The sequence below is a fragment of the Octopus sinensis genome, linkage group LG20 (assembly GCF_006345805.1).
Source record: "Octopus sinensis linkage group LG20, ASM634580v1, whole genome shotgun sequence".
In the NCBI taxonomy this organism is placed as follows: domain Eukaryota; kingdom Metazoa; phylum Mollusca; class Cephalopoda; order Octopoda; family Octopodidae; genus Octopus; species Octopus sinensis.
The window spans coordinates 30,112,403-30,127,314 of NC_043016.1; the positions used below are offsets into that span (position 1 = coordinate 30,112,403).

General features: G+C 38.6%; 1 protein-coding gene across 1 annotated transcript in view; it reads right to left on the minus strand.

Annotated features, from left to right (window-relative positions):
• The window catches only part of LOC118767349 (atrial natriuretic peptide receptor 2-like), a 76,592-nt gene that overhangs the window by 3,049 nt on the left and 58,631 nt on the right, over positions 1-14,912 (minus strand). Inside the window, exon 9 of the mRNA XM_036511743.1 lies at positions 7,644-7,691. Coding sequence (XP_036367636.1) covers positions 7,644-7,691 — 48 coding nt within the window. The remainder of the gene's footprint in view (positions 1-7,643; positions 7,692-14,912) is intronic.

Below are 14,912 nucleotides of genomic sequence, written 5' to 3' on the forward strand. Positions count from 1 at the left end.
CACTTACATAACTGTTGAAACAGCTTTGCCTGGTACACTAAGCTGCGTCTCATAGTCCAGCTATCTTATATTCAGAAATAGCAGGCAAACTGGCCTCAAATTTATACCTCTACCATGAGATCCTAGATATACAGTACCTGTGAAAAGGTCAGGATAGTCACGGCTGGGTGATACCTTTGATTATAGGTCTGTCCAGTCTGGGCTGACCTGGGGCTAAACAACAACAGCAGCCAGAAAAGCCAATGAGGGAGCCGTATTCTATTAGAAATAGCAGCTAAATCTCTTCCAAATCATATACTGTATTATAAAGAAAGGAAGAACATGGTCCTGTATACATTGTGAATAATCCTGGACCTTTAGTCATAAAGGTGGAAGGCGCATGGCTTAGTGGTTAGGGTGTCAGCACCATGATTGTAAGATTGTGGTTTCGATTCCTGGACTGGGCGACGCGTTGTGTTCTTGAGCAAAACACTTCATTGTATGTTGCTTCAGTCCACTCAGCTGGCAAAAATGAGTAACACTGCAATGGACTGGCATCCTGTCCAGCTGGGGAACACATACGTCATAGAAACCAGGAAACCAGGCCCATGAGCCTGGTTAGGCTTTAAAAGGGCGCATCTATTTTTTTTTTTTTAGTCATACAGTTGTGACCAAAAATTTTGGTCTGAAGATTAGAATTTTTTATATTGAATGCCCAAATAGATACATTGTAGATATAAATTTAAATCAAATTGTACTTGGGCACAAGAATTTTAATTTTGGAAAAACAATGCTCCAAACTTTTAGCCCTGACTGTAGATTTGCTTGGTCAGGACTTGCATAAAAGTAAAAACACCATCATCACCACCGACAAGAACATCAACTTTTTACGGATTAACTGTCACAGTTTTTATATTTAACAATAACTCCATTGAAGATGAATATATTTTTTTCTTTTATCTTTTAGTAATGGTGTCACATAAAAAAGCACCCAAGCTGTCACTATATAAAGAGCTCCCAGTATATTCTGTTAAGTAGTTGGTATTAGGAAGGCGGCGAGCTGGCAGAAACGTTAGCACGCCGGGCGAAATGCTTAGCGGTATTTCGTCTGCGTTATGTTGTGAGTTCAAATTCCGCCGAGGTCGACTTTGCCTTTCATCCTTTCGGGGTCGATAAATTAAGTACCAGTTACGCACTGGGGTCGATGTAATCGACTTAATACCTATGTCTGTCCTTGTTTGTCCTCTCTGTGTTTAGCCCCTTGAGGGTGGTAAAGAAATAGGTATTAAGAAGGGCATCCAGCCACAGACACCATGCCAAAGCAAACAACTGGAGTCTGGTTCAACCTTCTGGCTTGCCAGTTCCTGTCAAATTGTCCAGTCATGGAAAACACATGTGAAATGATGAGGGCGATTAGTCAAGTGGGAAGGCAGGGCCCCTGTTAAAAATCCTCTGTGACTGATAGGAGTGAGGAAGATATCCTTAAATCATCGATCTAGTCTGCTTGCAACAGAGTGGTCTCCTCTTAAGCTACCAAAGGGGTCCGGGTGGTGTTGTTAAATAGAGCAATGGATTAAGTCTACCACTAAAGGAACAACTAACAAGGTATCTGGTCTGATTTTCTTACAGTTCTACTAATCCAAAGTCTCTGAATTGGTACTTTTTTTATCAACCTTGAAAGGTAAAAGGCAAATTTGACCTTGACAAGATTTGAGCTCAGAACATAAATCTCTATATAAAGCTGAAGTTGTCTGTGTATAGCAGGTTTGGTAGCCTTCAACTAACACTATCTCCTCTGAGACCCTGTGGTGCAAGTTGACCAAAATTGAGAGTATGATAGAAGAAGGCTTGCTCTTCCTTCCGTAGAAGAAAAAATTCAAATCGGACTATGTTAACACCAAAAATTATTTACATCAAAAAGGTGCTTTTTTTCTATGAAAATCCCTATATTTTACGATTTTTTGACCACTGTGTCACCATTTTTCGGCGTATTTCAACCTGAAAAATGTTCACTTAAAGAGAATAACAAGCTACATAATGCGAAATTTTTACTTTTCAAAAATTCCAATTCTAAAGGGTTGAAACAAACCTGAGCAATGCCAGGTGAGACTGCTCATAGTTGAAACAAGTACCACAAGGCATTCTGTCAGATGATTTAAGGAGTCTTTCAATTTGTCCATGTAGCATTCAATGGATTATACACAAACACAGGAAGGTACACACAAACACATGCTCTCACACAGGCATGTACACACACACACAAACACACAAATGCATGTTCACAGATGTACTTACACAGGCATACAAATGCACACACACGTGTGCATACACACACACACACACACACACACACACTCTCTTTCTCTCTCTCTCTCTCCCACACATACTCATAAACACACACACACACATCGCCATGCCAGCTGTCACCTGTGATGATGAATTCAAATAAACAGTGTTCATTTGAACAGAAAACGTCAAACTACTGAAGTCTTGGCACTTAATGTTAACAGACATTGTCATAATCCCAGCTAAATAAATCAAATATTTAGTGCTCCACATCATTTAGTGTCTTTCATAGTTTTTCACTGCATAGCTCTATACGCACGCACACACACACACACACGTAGACTTTACATATAATTCTTTCTTTTATCATAGTCATATATATGTACACACGCAATTATATACAATTATATATATTTGTATATATACAGGGGTTGGACAAAATAATGGAAACACCTAGCATCATATCTATAAAAACCATCAAAAGCTTGTTTATTTTTATGTTTTTGATTTATTATTAGTGTTGCCTAATATGTTTTGCCAAAATTGGTGTTTCATTTCATATATCATCAGAAAAAGGTAATTAAAATTCATTAAAACGACAGATCTATTGGACTGTCAAAGACATCAAATTGTTGGTGTTCGTATGGCAGGCACTAGTGTAACGAAAACAGCCAAAATGTTTGGTGTATCAAGGAGTACTGTCTCGAGAGTAATGGCAGCCTTTGAGAAAGAGGGAAAAACCTCTGTATTGAAACAAAACTCGTGAAGAAAACCAAAAATATCAGATAGCAACCGTCAGATTCTTGCACAAATTGTTAGAAAGGATGACAAAAATACAGTTCCCAAAATTACTGCAGAGCTTAATGACCACCTCAAGAACCCAGTTTCCACAAAAACTGTTCACCAGGAGATGCACAAAGCCAGATTTCACAGGAGGACTACAATCAGAAAACCACTACTTTCAAAAATAAATGTTGCAAAGTGTTTAGAGCGGAGTAAAACCTACAGAATTAGTTCCTAGAGCAGTGGAAGAATATTATTTTCTCAGATGAGTCATCCTTTACCTTATTTCCAACCACCAGCTGAGTATACGTGTGGAGACAGCCAAAAGGAACATTTGACCCCAACTGCCTTCTTCCAACTGTTAAGCATGGAAGAGGATCTGTGATGATCTGGGGGGACTATATCTTGGAAATCCACCAGCCCAATGGTTTCCTTTCGTGGCAGAATTAATAGTGAAGACTATTTAAGCATTTTATCTGATGAAATTCATCCTATGATTGTAGAACTGTTTCCAGAGGGAAACACAATCTTTCAGGATGATAATGCACCAATTCACACAGCTAAAATTGTTACTGAATGGCACAAGTAAGGAGTCAATATCCTCCACCATCATCACTCCTAGAACTGGAGACTGTTTTAGCTGAAGAATGGACAAAAATTCCTTTGGAAACAATTCAAACTTCGTATGAATCCATACCTCATAGAATTCAAACTGTAATTACTGATAAAGGTGGTCCTACTCTGTATTAAAATAAATCTGTTTGAAATTTTAAGGTGTTTCCTTTATTTTGTCATATATATATACACACATACAATCTTATACATACATGTATATTTATTCTCAAACAAGAAAGTTGCTGACAGTGACTTCTAAGTTATCGCTAGCTAAACCATCATTGGAATTCAACAATGGCTTAGCTGGCCAAAACTTCAAAGCCACTGTCAATAACATTCTTGCTTAATAATTAATTTGTATTCTAACCCATGCCAGCATGGAAAATGGATGTTAAGTGATGATGATGATACAAATATTAATACTCACAAATACACACTACACAGTCTCTAAACACATAGATACACACATTTTATAAAATTAGCACTGTATACATACATCTGTATACACACACATCAATGACATTTTTGCATAGATACAATCTCCCTACATATGTACATTTCATATTAAGCCTGCACTTATATATACACATGTCATTATCATTGTCATATATATTCTTTCTCTTTCTCTTTTACTTGTTTCAGTAATTTGACTGCGGCCATGCTGGAGCACCGCCTTTAATCGAGCAACTCGACCCCGGGACTTATTCTTTGTAAGCCCAGTACTTATTCTGTCGGTCTCTTTTTTGCCGAACCGCTAAGTGACGGGGATGTAAACACACCAGCATCGGTTGTCAAGCGATGCTAGGGGGACAAACAGACACACAAACACACACATATATATATATACATATATACGACAGGCTTCTTTCAGTTTCCATCTACCAAATCCACTCACAAGGCATTGGTCGGCCTGGGGCTATAGCAGAAGACACTTGCCCAAGATGCCACGCAGTGGGACTGAACCTGGAACCATGTGGTTGGTTAGCAAGCTACTTACCACACAGCCATATACACATACACATACATGCACACACACACTTACACATATGCAATCTCTAGACACACACACATTCTATATAAATCTTACTCTATATACATGCATCAATATCATTGTCATGTATATATGTGTATATATATATATATATATATATATATATATATATATATATATATATATATAAATAAAAGCAGCACTTATATGCACACATTAATGTCATGTATGTATTCATACATGCCTTTACACACACACATTTTATTTAAAACCACAGAAAAATAAATGTAAAATGAATATGGAGCATAATATTTCAGATTTAATAAATGAAATGAACAACAAAAAAAGAAGTTTTATAATAGCTTCCATTAGCTTATAACTGTTTCAGCTATAAAGAGCAGTGCACACAGAGTTGGGTGCCATCGCAACATCATATAACTTCATCAGAGTTTTAATAGTTGTTTTTTTCATTAGAAAAAAAATCAGTTAAATGTGTAAAGTTGGAACAAATAGGCATATGTATCATATAAGTAGATATAAACATAAATTACCCAGTCATGTATATATATGTGGTGAATCTTGCAGGCATGAAGTGGATTCGATCCACCATAGCCAAATTTAAATTAGCACTTCAACAGACTTTTCTCATGAAGGAACAATGGTTTTCAGTGACAGCAATTTTATATTTGCCAGATTGCCTTTAGCTAGGCCGAAATAATGTCTTCACCACTTAACTCTTCTACCTCTCCTAGACCACCAAAAGCTAGAATTAAGATAACAAAACCACCAACTAAATCCATTGTTCTCAACGATATGTCTATCCTTCTAGATAGCTATAAAAGCAAGAACCCCCCATCCCCCAGCAAAAATCAGTTAGTCACTTGGTGACAACTCAGTCAGTTAGCGACAGACAACTCGAGTGAATGACAACTAGTCATGGCCACAAGCAGGCAGCCAAATGGTCAGAAATTTACAATCAGTGACTATGCGAGCCAACATCCCACGCTCTCTCACTTTCACTAACTCACTTCTTTTCTCTGCACATTACCATATATCTCTCTCTCTATGGTTTACTACTACAATAAGAACAGAGAGGCCGGAATTAACTTTTTTTACTTCACATTCTCTACGATTCCATCACCTGCCCGTCGAGGCAAGGTATTGTATAATGTAACGGTAAAATAAATATTTCCGTAAAACTTCATGCATTGTTCATCCTTTCATCCTTACATAATGAAGAATCTCAACCTTTTACAAATATCATGTCACCGTTACAAAAATAATACTTTCATCACACACACACACAACACACACACACACCACACACACACACACTCACACACACACACACATATATATATATATATAATATATATATATATATATATGTATATATATACACACATTACATTTACATGCATTATATATATATATATATGTATATATTATACACACATTACATAATCATGCATCATATATATATATATATATCATCATCATCCGTTTTCCATTGGAATTAATGAACAACTTGGCTTGTAAGATAATGTTGCTAATTTACAACCATCACATGATGTCAAAACAAAGGTACACACACACACACACATCATGTTGAATCATTAACCCCTACACACTTTTCCTCTCACCATTTAAAAAAAAATTCTGTCTCCATTTTTCTTAACCCTTTCTGTCGAAGAGCATAGGCTCTAAACATAAAAGACTTTTCCATTTTTCCTGAGCATTAAACTAATACACCTGCTTGTTGTTCCTACACCTGCCTTCATCTTTTGTTTTCTGTAAATTTGAACTATATAAATAAGTAAATGAGTGGAAATCAGACCAATGAGTGTGTTAATTTAATAAGACACTAAAAGACACAATGAACTATATATATATATGCTTTTGCACGCATATTTTTTTCTCTCCTTCTTTCTGTGTTTTTTTTCTCTGTGTATCTTTCTGTTGAAGAGCGTAGGCTCGAAACGTTAAAGACTTGTTTCATTTATATTTCCTGAGCACCATACTAATACAATTGTTTGTTTGTATTCCACCTGCCTTCGTCTTTGTTTATTTCCGTAAACCTGCCTTCGTCTTTTGTCTATTTTCATAAAACTTACCGTTATATATATATATATATATATATATATATATACATGCATGCATATACACACACAAATATATATAAATGTAAATCCTCATTATCATTTAAGATCTATGTTCCATGTTGACATGGGTTGGATGTTTTGACTGTATCCAATATGTCCAAGTGCTGCATTGTGCTCCAGAGTCTGCTCATGGCATGGTTTTTGTAGATGGATACCCTTCCTAATGGAAATCACTTTACAGTGGGCTTCTTTCAGTTTCCATTTACCAAATTTACTGATAAGGCTTTGATTGATCCAGAGCTATCATGACTAGTGCCATGCTGTGGGACTGAACTATAAGTGTGTATGTGCGTGCGTGCGTGTGTGTGTGTGTGTGTGTGTGTGTATGTGTGTGTGTATTTCTTTTAGGTACACATTGGTTTAAAAATTGTCTTGATTTCTTTTCTGAAAATAAATAAACTAAATAATATATTACATCATATGTAAACAAACTTAAGTTTGTTTTTGAAGTTCTGAAATGTATTGTGGTACAAGCAGAAAGAAATACTTTTTTCAATGCGTAAAATACTGATATAACAGTATACATGGGATAATATCCCTTACAGAGCAGGAAAATCTGTCAGCAACCAGCCAGAAAAATCTGTCAGCAACCAGCCAGAAAAATCTGTCAGCAACCAGCCAGAAAAATCTGTCAGCAACTAGCCAGAAAAATCTGTCAACAACCAGCCATGAGAATCGTTCAATTCTCATGGCTGGTTGCTGACAGATTTTTCTGCTCTGTAAGGGATATTATCCCATGTATACTGTTATATCAGTATTTTACTTGTTGAAAAAAATATATCTTTCTACTTGTACTAAATAATACATGACAAACAGTAATCACTTACCTGTATTGCAAACAGTTCGTAGAATATAAGGTTGATTCTGTATCGTTACTGAAATAAATAGTTTAAAGAGAAATTAGTAGCAATAGTTAGATGAAGGTCCCAGTTGAATTAATATGTAAAAACTGACACATTTTGAGGTACTTAATAAAACAAGGACTGTCGGTTATTAACCCTTTAGCATTCAAATTACTCTGCTCTCAAATGTAAAACTTATTTATTTTCTTTGTTTTTATATAATCATTCATTATCTTGTAACTTCAGGATTTCAATGATGTGATTGTTTATTTTTAGAATGATATTGTCGGGTAGGTATGAGGGGCTGGATCTAGCTGGCTTGAGCATAAAAAAGGTAGAATATTTGGGCCTGATATGGGCAGTTTAAATACTAAAGGGTTAAAATTGGAAAAGTTTTTAAGGTAAATTCTTACAGAAATACATGGAAACAAAATAAATAGAATCAAGCTTCTGATTTAGTTTCAACAATAAAATATTAAAATGTCACCAAGGAATACTCTTCATCAGCATTTCTCAACTGTGGTTCTCAGGGCTGCACAAGACCCTCAAACATCCTTCCAGTGGCCCCACTCCCAATTGTCTTTCCTTTATAAATATGATAAATTTTTCTTCAATTAACATGTGTTTTACTTTTTTTGGTGCCACCCACTAAAAAACGAAAATCCAGGTTTGGGATATGGCATGGATAAAATGGTTGATATTAAAAAGGTGGATATTAAAAGGTCACTGGATCTGCTAAAAAGACAGTAGTAGGTAACGAGTGTATATGCACATTTCAAAGGTTATAGAAAATTTTTCTCTACACCCATGATATGCATTATATAAATATGTATATATACCCATTACTTATTTTTCTCTAGAGATTAAGAGTCACTACATAAATTCACAAACAACAGATGCTCACATGAACATAAACACACAAACACAGATATACATACATGCATAGTAGATCCTGAATCAATATAGAAAATGAAAGTAGCAGATGTTCACTTGAGAGAAAATTCTACCCATTGATGTGACTGGCTGAGTATTCCAAAGGCACTTGTTTATTTAATGTAATTCTCAGGCAGGATCAGTGAATTAAAACCAATCCTCTAAATTACAGCTACTAATTGTTGGCAACTGTACAATATTTTGTTTTGCAACCATGATATACTGCCAAGTATATTACAAATTTACAAGTCAATACCGTGTCTCACCAAGTGTTAGCAGTGTCATGTTCTCAGTTTTTCTACAGAATACAGAGCCAGTACTGCAAGCTGTGATATTTCATAAACAAACACATATTTTGTTTATGAAATATCTGAGCATCAGTTTTGAAACTGATCTATAATCCATTACATTTCAGACAGATTCAGCACTGAATTGCTGAAGCAGAAATATTGTTATTGCAAAATATTCTGCTCAGTACCACTGATTTACTTGTCAGTTGCTTGACCGTAACCACTTGAGCATATCCCTCAATGGCTGATAATATGTGCATCTGATCATCAGCAGGAGGAGTTGGGGAGCATCATTGCCACGTGTTGAGAAGGATTCTTTAGGTTTGAATAAATGTAACAAAAGCAAAGTTTGAAGGAAATGTTAACCATTTTTCATACTTTCTAGGGGTAAGCAAATAGGAAAGAACAGTTGCTACACAAGGACAAAAATCATGTTACACAGTGTAATTAATAATTTCAATGGATTTAGTGTAATAACTAACATTTTCATTATTAAACTTGTGCAAGGTGGCGAGAGAGCATAATTGTTTACTTTGCCAGACAAAATGCTTTGTGGAATTTCTTCCAGCATTCTATGTCCTGAGTTCAAATTCTACTGAAGTTAACTTTGCCTTTCGTCCTTTTGGGCTCAAGAAAATAAAGTACCTTTCAAGTACTAGAGGTCAATGTAATTGAGTTGATCCCCTCCCCACAAAATTGCCAGTGCTGCCTGTCTGGCTCCCATGCTGGAAGCACGTAAAAAGCACCATTTGAGCATGGTTGTTGCCAGTGCTGCCTGACTGACTCCTGTGCTGGAGGCACGTAAAAAGCACCATTTGAGCATGGTTGTTGCCAGTGCTGCCTGACTGGCCCCTATGCTGGAGGCACGTAAAAAGCACCATTTGAGCGTGGTTGTTGCCAGTGCTGCCTGACTGGCCCCTATGCTGGAGGCACGTAAAAAGCACCATCTGAGCGTGGTTGTTGCCAGTGCTGCCTGACTGGCCCCTATGCTGGAGGCACGTAAAAAGCACCATTTGAGCATGGTTGTTGCCAGTGCTGCCTGACTGGCCCCTATGCTGGAGGCACGTAAAAAGCACCATCTGAGCGTGGTTGTTGCCAGTGCTGCCTGACTGGCCCCTATGCTGGAGGCACGTAAAAAGCACCATCTGAGCGTGGTTGTTGCCAGTGCTGCCTGACTGGCCCCTATGCTGGAGGCACGTAAAAAGCACCATTTGAGCGTGGTTGTTGCCAGTGCTGCCTGACTGGCCCCTATGCTGGAGGCACGTAAAAAGCACCATTTGAGCGTGGTTGTTGCCAGTGCTGCCTGACTGGCCCCTATGCTGGAGGCACGTAAAAAGCACCATCTGAGCGTGGTTGTTGCCAGTGCTGCCTGACTGGCCCCTATGCTGGAGGCACGTAAAAAGCACCATTTGAGCGTGGTTGTTGCCAGTGCTGCCTGACTGGCCCCTATGCTGGAGGCACGTAAAAAGCACCATTTGAGCGTGGTTGTTGCCAGTGCTGCCTGACTGGCCCCTATGCTGGAGGCACGTAAAAAGCACCATCTGAGCGTGGTTGTTGCCAGTGCTGCCTGACTGGCCCTTATGCTGGAAGCACGTAAAAAGCACCATTTGAGTGTGGTTGTTGCTAGTGCTGCCTGCCTGGCCATTGTGCCAGTGGCATGTAAAAAGCACCCACTACACTCTTGGAGTGGTTGGCATTAGGAAGAGCATCCAGCTGCAGAAACCTTGCCAGATCAGATTGCAGCTTTCTGGGTTGCCAGTCCTTGGTTAATCTGTCCAACCCATGCCAACATGGAAAGTGGACGTTAAACGACGATGACGACAATGACACCGCCGCAAACGCCGACGATGATTGGTATGAATATTTGAAAATAGGATGTGTTGTAACATGGAGCCAGAGATGATTTCAGGTAATTTGTTATTGAATGGGTTAAATACTGTGTGGCACAATACCAATTTTTGCAGTTCTCCTCATTCTTATAATGATTGTTGTAGCTGCTATTGCTGCTGCTGCTGCTGCTGTTGTTGTTGTTGTTGGTGGTATGTTGGTGTTGTTGTTGCTGCTGCTGTTGTTGTTGCTGCTGCTGTTGTTGTTAGTGTTATTGTTGTTACTGCTGCTGCCGTTGCTGCTACTACTAGTCTCATTCTTGTTATTCTTGTTATTGTGTATCCAATATTTGGAATTATTGTGGCTCTAACTAATTATATAACACTATCATAGCTAACTAAACTTGCAGAAAATTCTTACTTCAATGGGTTTTCTTTTTTGTCTTTTCTTTTTTGTTTTTTTATCTCCAAGAAGAAACATACTCTATATATTTTCAGGAGACATGTTGTCAAGCAAATAGCTTCACAGCATGGAGGAATATGTTCTAAAAATAACGGATTTTCATGCAAGACTACAGTACAACTTGTGTTAGATTTTCTGTTATTTCTATAGACAAGGATCAAATGAATGCTGTGTTGATAATTGGCTTGCTGCCCTCATCTATTTAAGCTCAGAAGAAATTCTTGGGAAAAGATATATGCCATATGATGAACTCTCATTTAGTTCTAGGTTCCACTGGTTCGTCTGTACTCTAGAGATGACTGCGCTCTATTATTATATCAAACTTACATAACTTATTAACAGACAGAATGGAAATAGCTCTTGTCTTTGAGTGGCAAACATTTCTGAGAGTAATTATCTGATGTATTTGGCATTTATTTATTTCCAGAATGAATGTCTTTTGTCAAAGAGAACTTAGAAAAACTATTGTATTTTGAAGAGTAGTAGTAGTAGTATTAGTGGTAGGAGTAGTAGTGGTAGTAGTGGTAGTAGTAGTAGTAGTAGTAGTAGTAGTAGTAGTGGTGGTGGTGGTGGTAGTGGTGGTGGTAGTAGTGGTAGTCGTGGTAGTAGTAGTATAGTAGTAGCAGCAGCAGCAGCAGCAGCAGCAGCAACTGCTGCTACTGTTGTTGTTGTTGATGTTTCTGATGCTACTGCTCCACTCGTTGTTTAACCTTGAGTAAGCCCTAAACATGCAGATGATCTATAATCAAAGACATTCCATCTGTGACTGCCTCATGCCAAACTGACAATAGAACATAATATACTCCTCAGATTCACTGGATCCTATCAAATTGTTCAAACCATGTAATCATAGAGCACAGACTTCAATGATGATGATGATGATGATGATGACGACAGCCAACACAGACGATGATGATGATGATGATTATAGCCATGATGATGATGATGATGACAGCTCAGACAACAATACTCTTTTACTCTTTAACTCTTTTACTCGTTTCAGTCATTTGACTGTGGCCATGCTGAAGCACCGCCTTTAGTTAAGCACATCGACCCCAGGACTTATTCTTTGTAAGCCCAGTACTTATTCTATCGGTCTCTTTTGCTGAACTGCTAAGTTACGGGGACATAAACACACCAGCATCGGTTGTCAAGCAATGTTGGGGGGACAAACACAAACACATAAACACACACATGCATACATATATACGACAGGCTTCTTTCAGTTTCCGTCTACCAAGGCTTTGGTCAGCCCAAGGTTATAGTAGAAGACACTTGCCCAAGGTGCCACGCAGTGGGAATGAACCTGCAACCATGAGGCTGGTAAGCAAGGTACTTACCACACAGCCACTCCTGCGCTTAAACAATGCTGATGATGATTATGATTCTTACATTATTTAAGACTATATTCAGGAATACATTAGTAGTAGTAAGTACCAGCAGCAGCAGCAGCAGCAGCAGCAGCAGCAGCAGTAGTAGCAGTAGTAGTAGTAGTAGTAGTAGTAGTAGTAGTAGTGGTGGTGGTGGTGGCGGCGGCGGTTTATATTCTTTCATTATGTAAGACCTATTAAGCATAATTTTGAAGGAGGTTTGGCTGTTATTTCAAGTAAGGTCAATAGACTACATTGTAACTTCTTTGTTGACCATCCACTAAGAATTATTAGCAACAGCAGCTGATTTCTTTTCTCATAACAGCATGTCACAACATTTCATTTCAATAAATGCATCTAGGACAAATTCAACCAGGAGATCAACTTGACATAGTGAACAAATGAAGCCATTTGCTAATTCTACAGTAATTCCATTTCTAGAATCCTTGGCTAGGAATATTTATTGCACAACTTGACATTCACACTATGCTAATTAATGTCCAGTGACACTAAATCCCAGTTTATATCCTTTTCAGCCGCTGGAAACTATAGTAAATGTCCAGTGGCTGGGACATGAAACAGCTTGGTATATTCAATTACAACTGTTAATGATGTCGTCACTAGAGGATTAAATACTATTACCAGTAGTAGTGGTGGTAGTGGTGGTGGTGGCAGTGGTGGTTATAGTAGCAGCTGCAGTTGCAGCAGCAGCAGCAGTAGTAGTAGTGATGGTGCTGGTGGTGGATGTGAGGGTGGGGTGGTGTAAGTAGTAGTGGTGGTGGTGTAAGTAGTAGTAGTAGTAATAGCAGCAGCAGCAGCAGCAGTAGTATTAGTAGTAGTAGTAATAGTAGTAGTAGTAGTAGTAGTAGTAGTAGTAGTAGTAAGTACTAGCAGCAGCGGTAGTAGTAGTAGTAAGCACTAGCAGCAGCAGCAGTAGCAGTAGCAGTAGTGGTGGTAGCAGTAGTAGTAGTGGTGGTAGTAGTAGTAGTAGTAGTAGTAGTAGTGGTGGTGGTGGTGGTGGTGGTGGTGGTGGTAGTAGTAGTGGTGGTAGTAGTAGTAGTAGTAGTTGTAGTAGTAGTAGTGGTGGTGGTGGTGGTGATGGTAGTGGTGGTCTTTTACTCTACATTTTCATTGGAGTCAAAGATCTGATTCTTAATGTCTTCTGTTGCTGAACAAACACTATGAAATGTAAGATTTTATTGAGACTCTTGACTAGACTGTAAAGAGCCTATGTGGTTACTCAGGCTGTGAGAAATAGCAGCCAAATATCTCATAAAAACTCATTCTAGTGCTGTATTTAAAAAAAAAAGAAAATATGAATCACATTTTATATAATGTAAGTAAAGATAACCTCTTCTTCCTTCCCTCCCTTCCTCTTCTCCTTCTTCCTCTCTTTATCTTCTTCCTCTTCTTTTTCTTCTTCCTCCTCCTCCTTGCCTTCTTCCTCCAACTTGCTATCTTCTTCTCCTCTTCTCCTCGTTTTTCTCCTCCCTTTCTCTCCTCGTCTCTTTTCTCCCCCTCTTCACTTTCTTCTTCCCCTTCCTCCTCTTTTCCTCCTTCTCGTCTTCCTTCTCTTCTTTTTCCTCCTCCTCCTCCTCACCTTTTTTCTCCCCTCCCCACCTTCTTCTTCTTCTTCCTCCTCTTTTCCTCCTTCTCGTCTTCCTTCTCTTCTTTTTCCTCCTCCTCCTCACCTTTTTTCTCCCCCTCTTCACTTTCTTCTCCCCCTTCCTCCTCTTTTCCTCCTTCTCGTCTTCCTTCTCTTCTTTTTCCTCCTCCTCCTCCTCCTCACCTTTTTTCTCCCCTCCCCACCTTCTTCTTCTTCTTCCTCCTCTTTTCCTCCTTCTCGTCTTCCTTCTCTTCTTTTTCCTCCTCCTCCTCACCTTTTTTCTCCCCCTCTTCACTTTCTTCTCCCCCTTCCTCCTCTTTTCCTCCTTCTCGTCTTCCTTCTCTTCTTTTTCCTCCTCTTCCTCCTCACCTTTTTTCTCCCCTCCTCACCTTCTTCTTCCTCTTCCTCCTCCTCCTCCCCATCGTCATGAGTTTGTTGTCTTTGTATGAACTGACAAGGCAAATGTTTGCACCGAACTCCAATGTTTGCTTTGACATAGTTTCCAGAACCGAATGCCTCTTCCTAACACCAAACGCTTTACAGAAAGATCCCTCATCTGAGTGGGGTCAACTATTGAGGGATAAATAAATATAATAAGAAGACGGGAACAGGTAGCCTGCTGAAGAAGTGAATACTATGTCTGAGGAAAACAGATGTGATGGTCATTGATGGTTGCTTTGAATCATAAGGACATGGGTTGGCCTGGGAATAAACATTATATTATGCTGTATCTATATATAAACATTTTTGTCAGCTATTTATATAA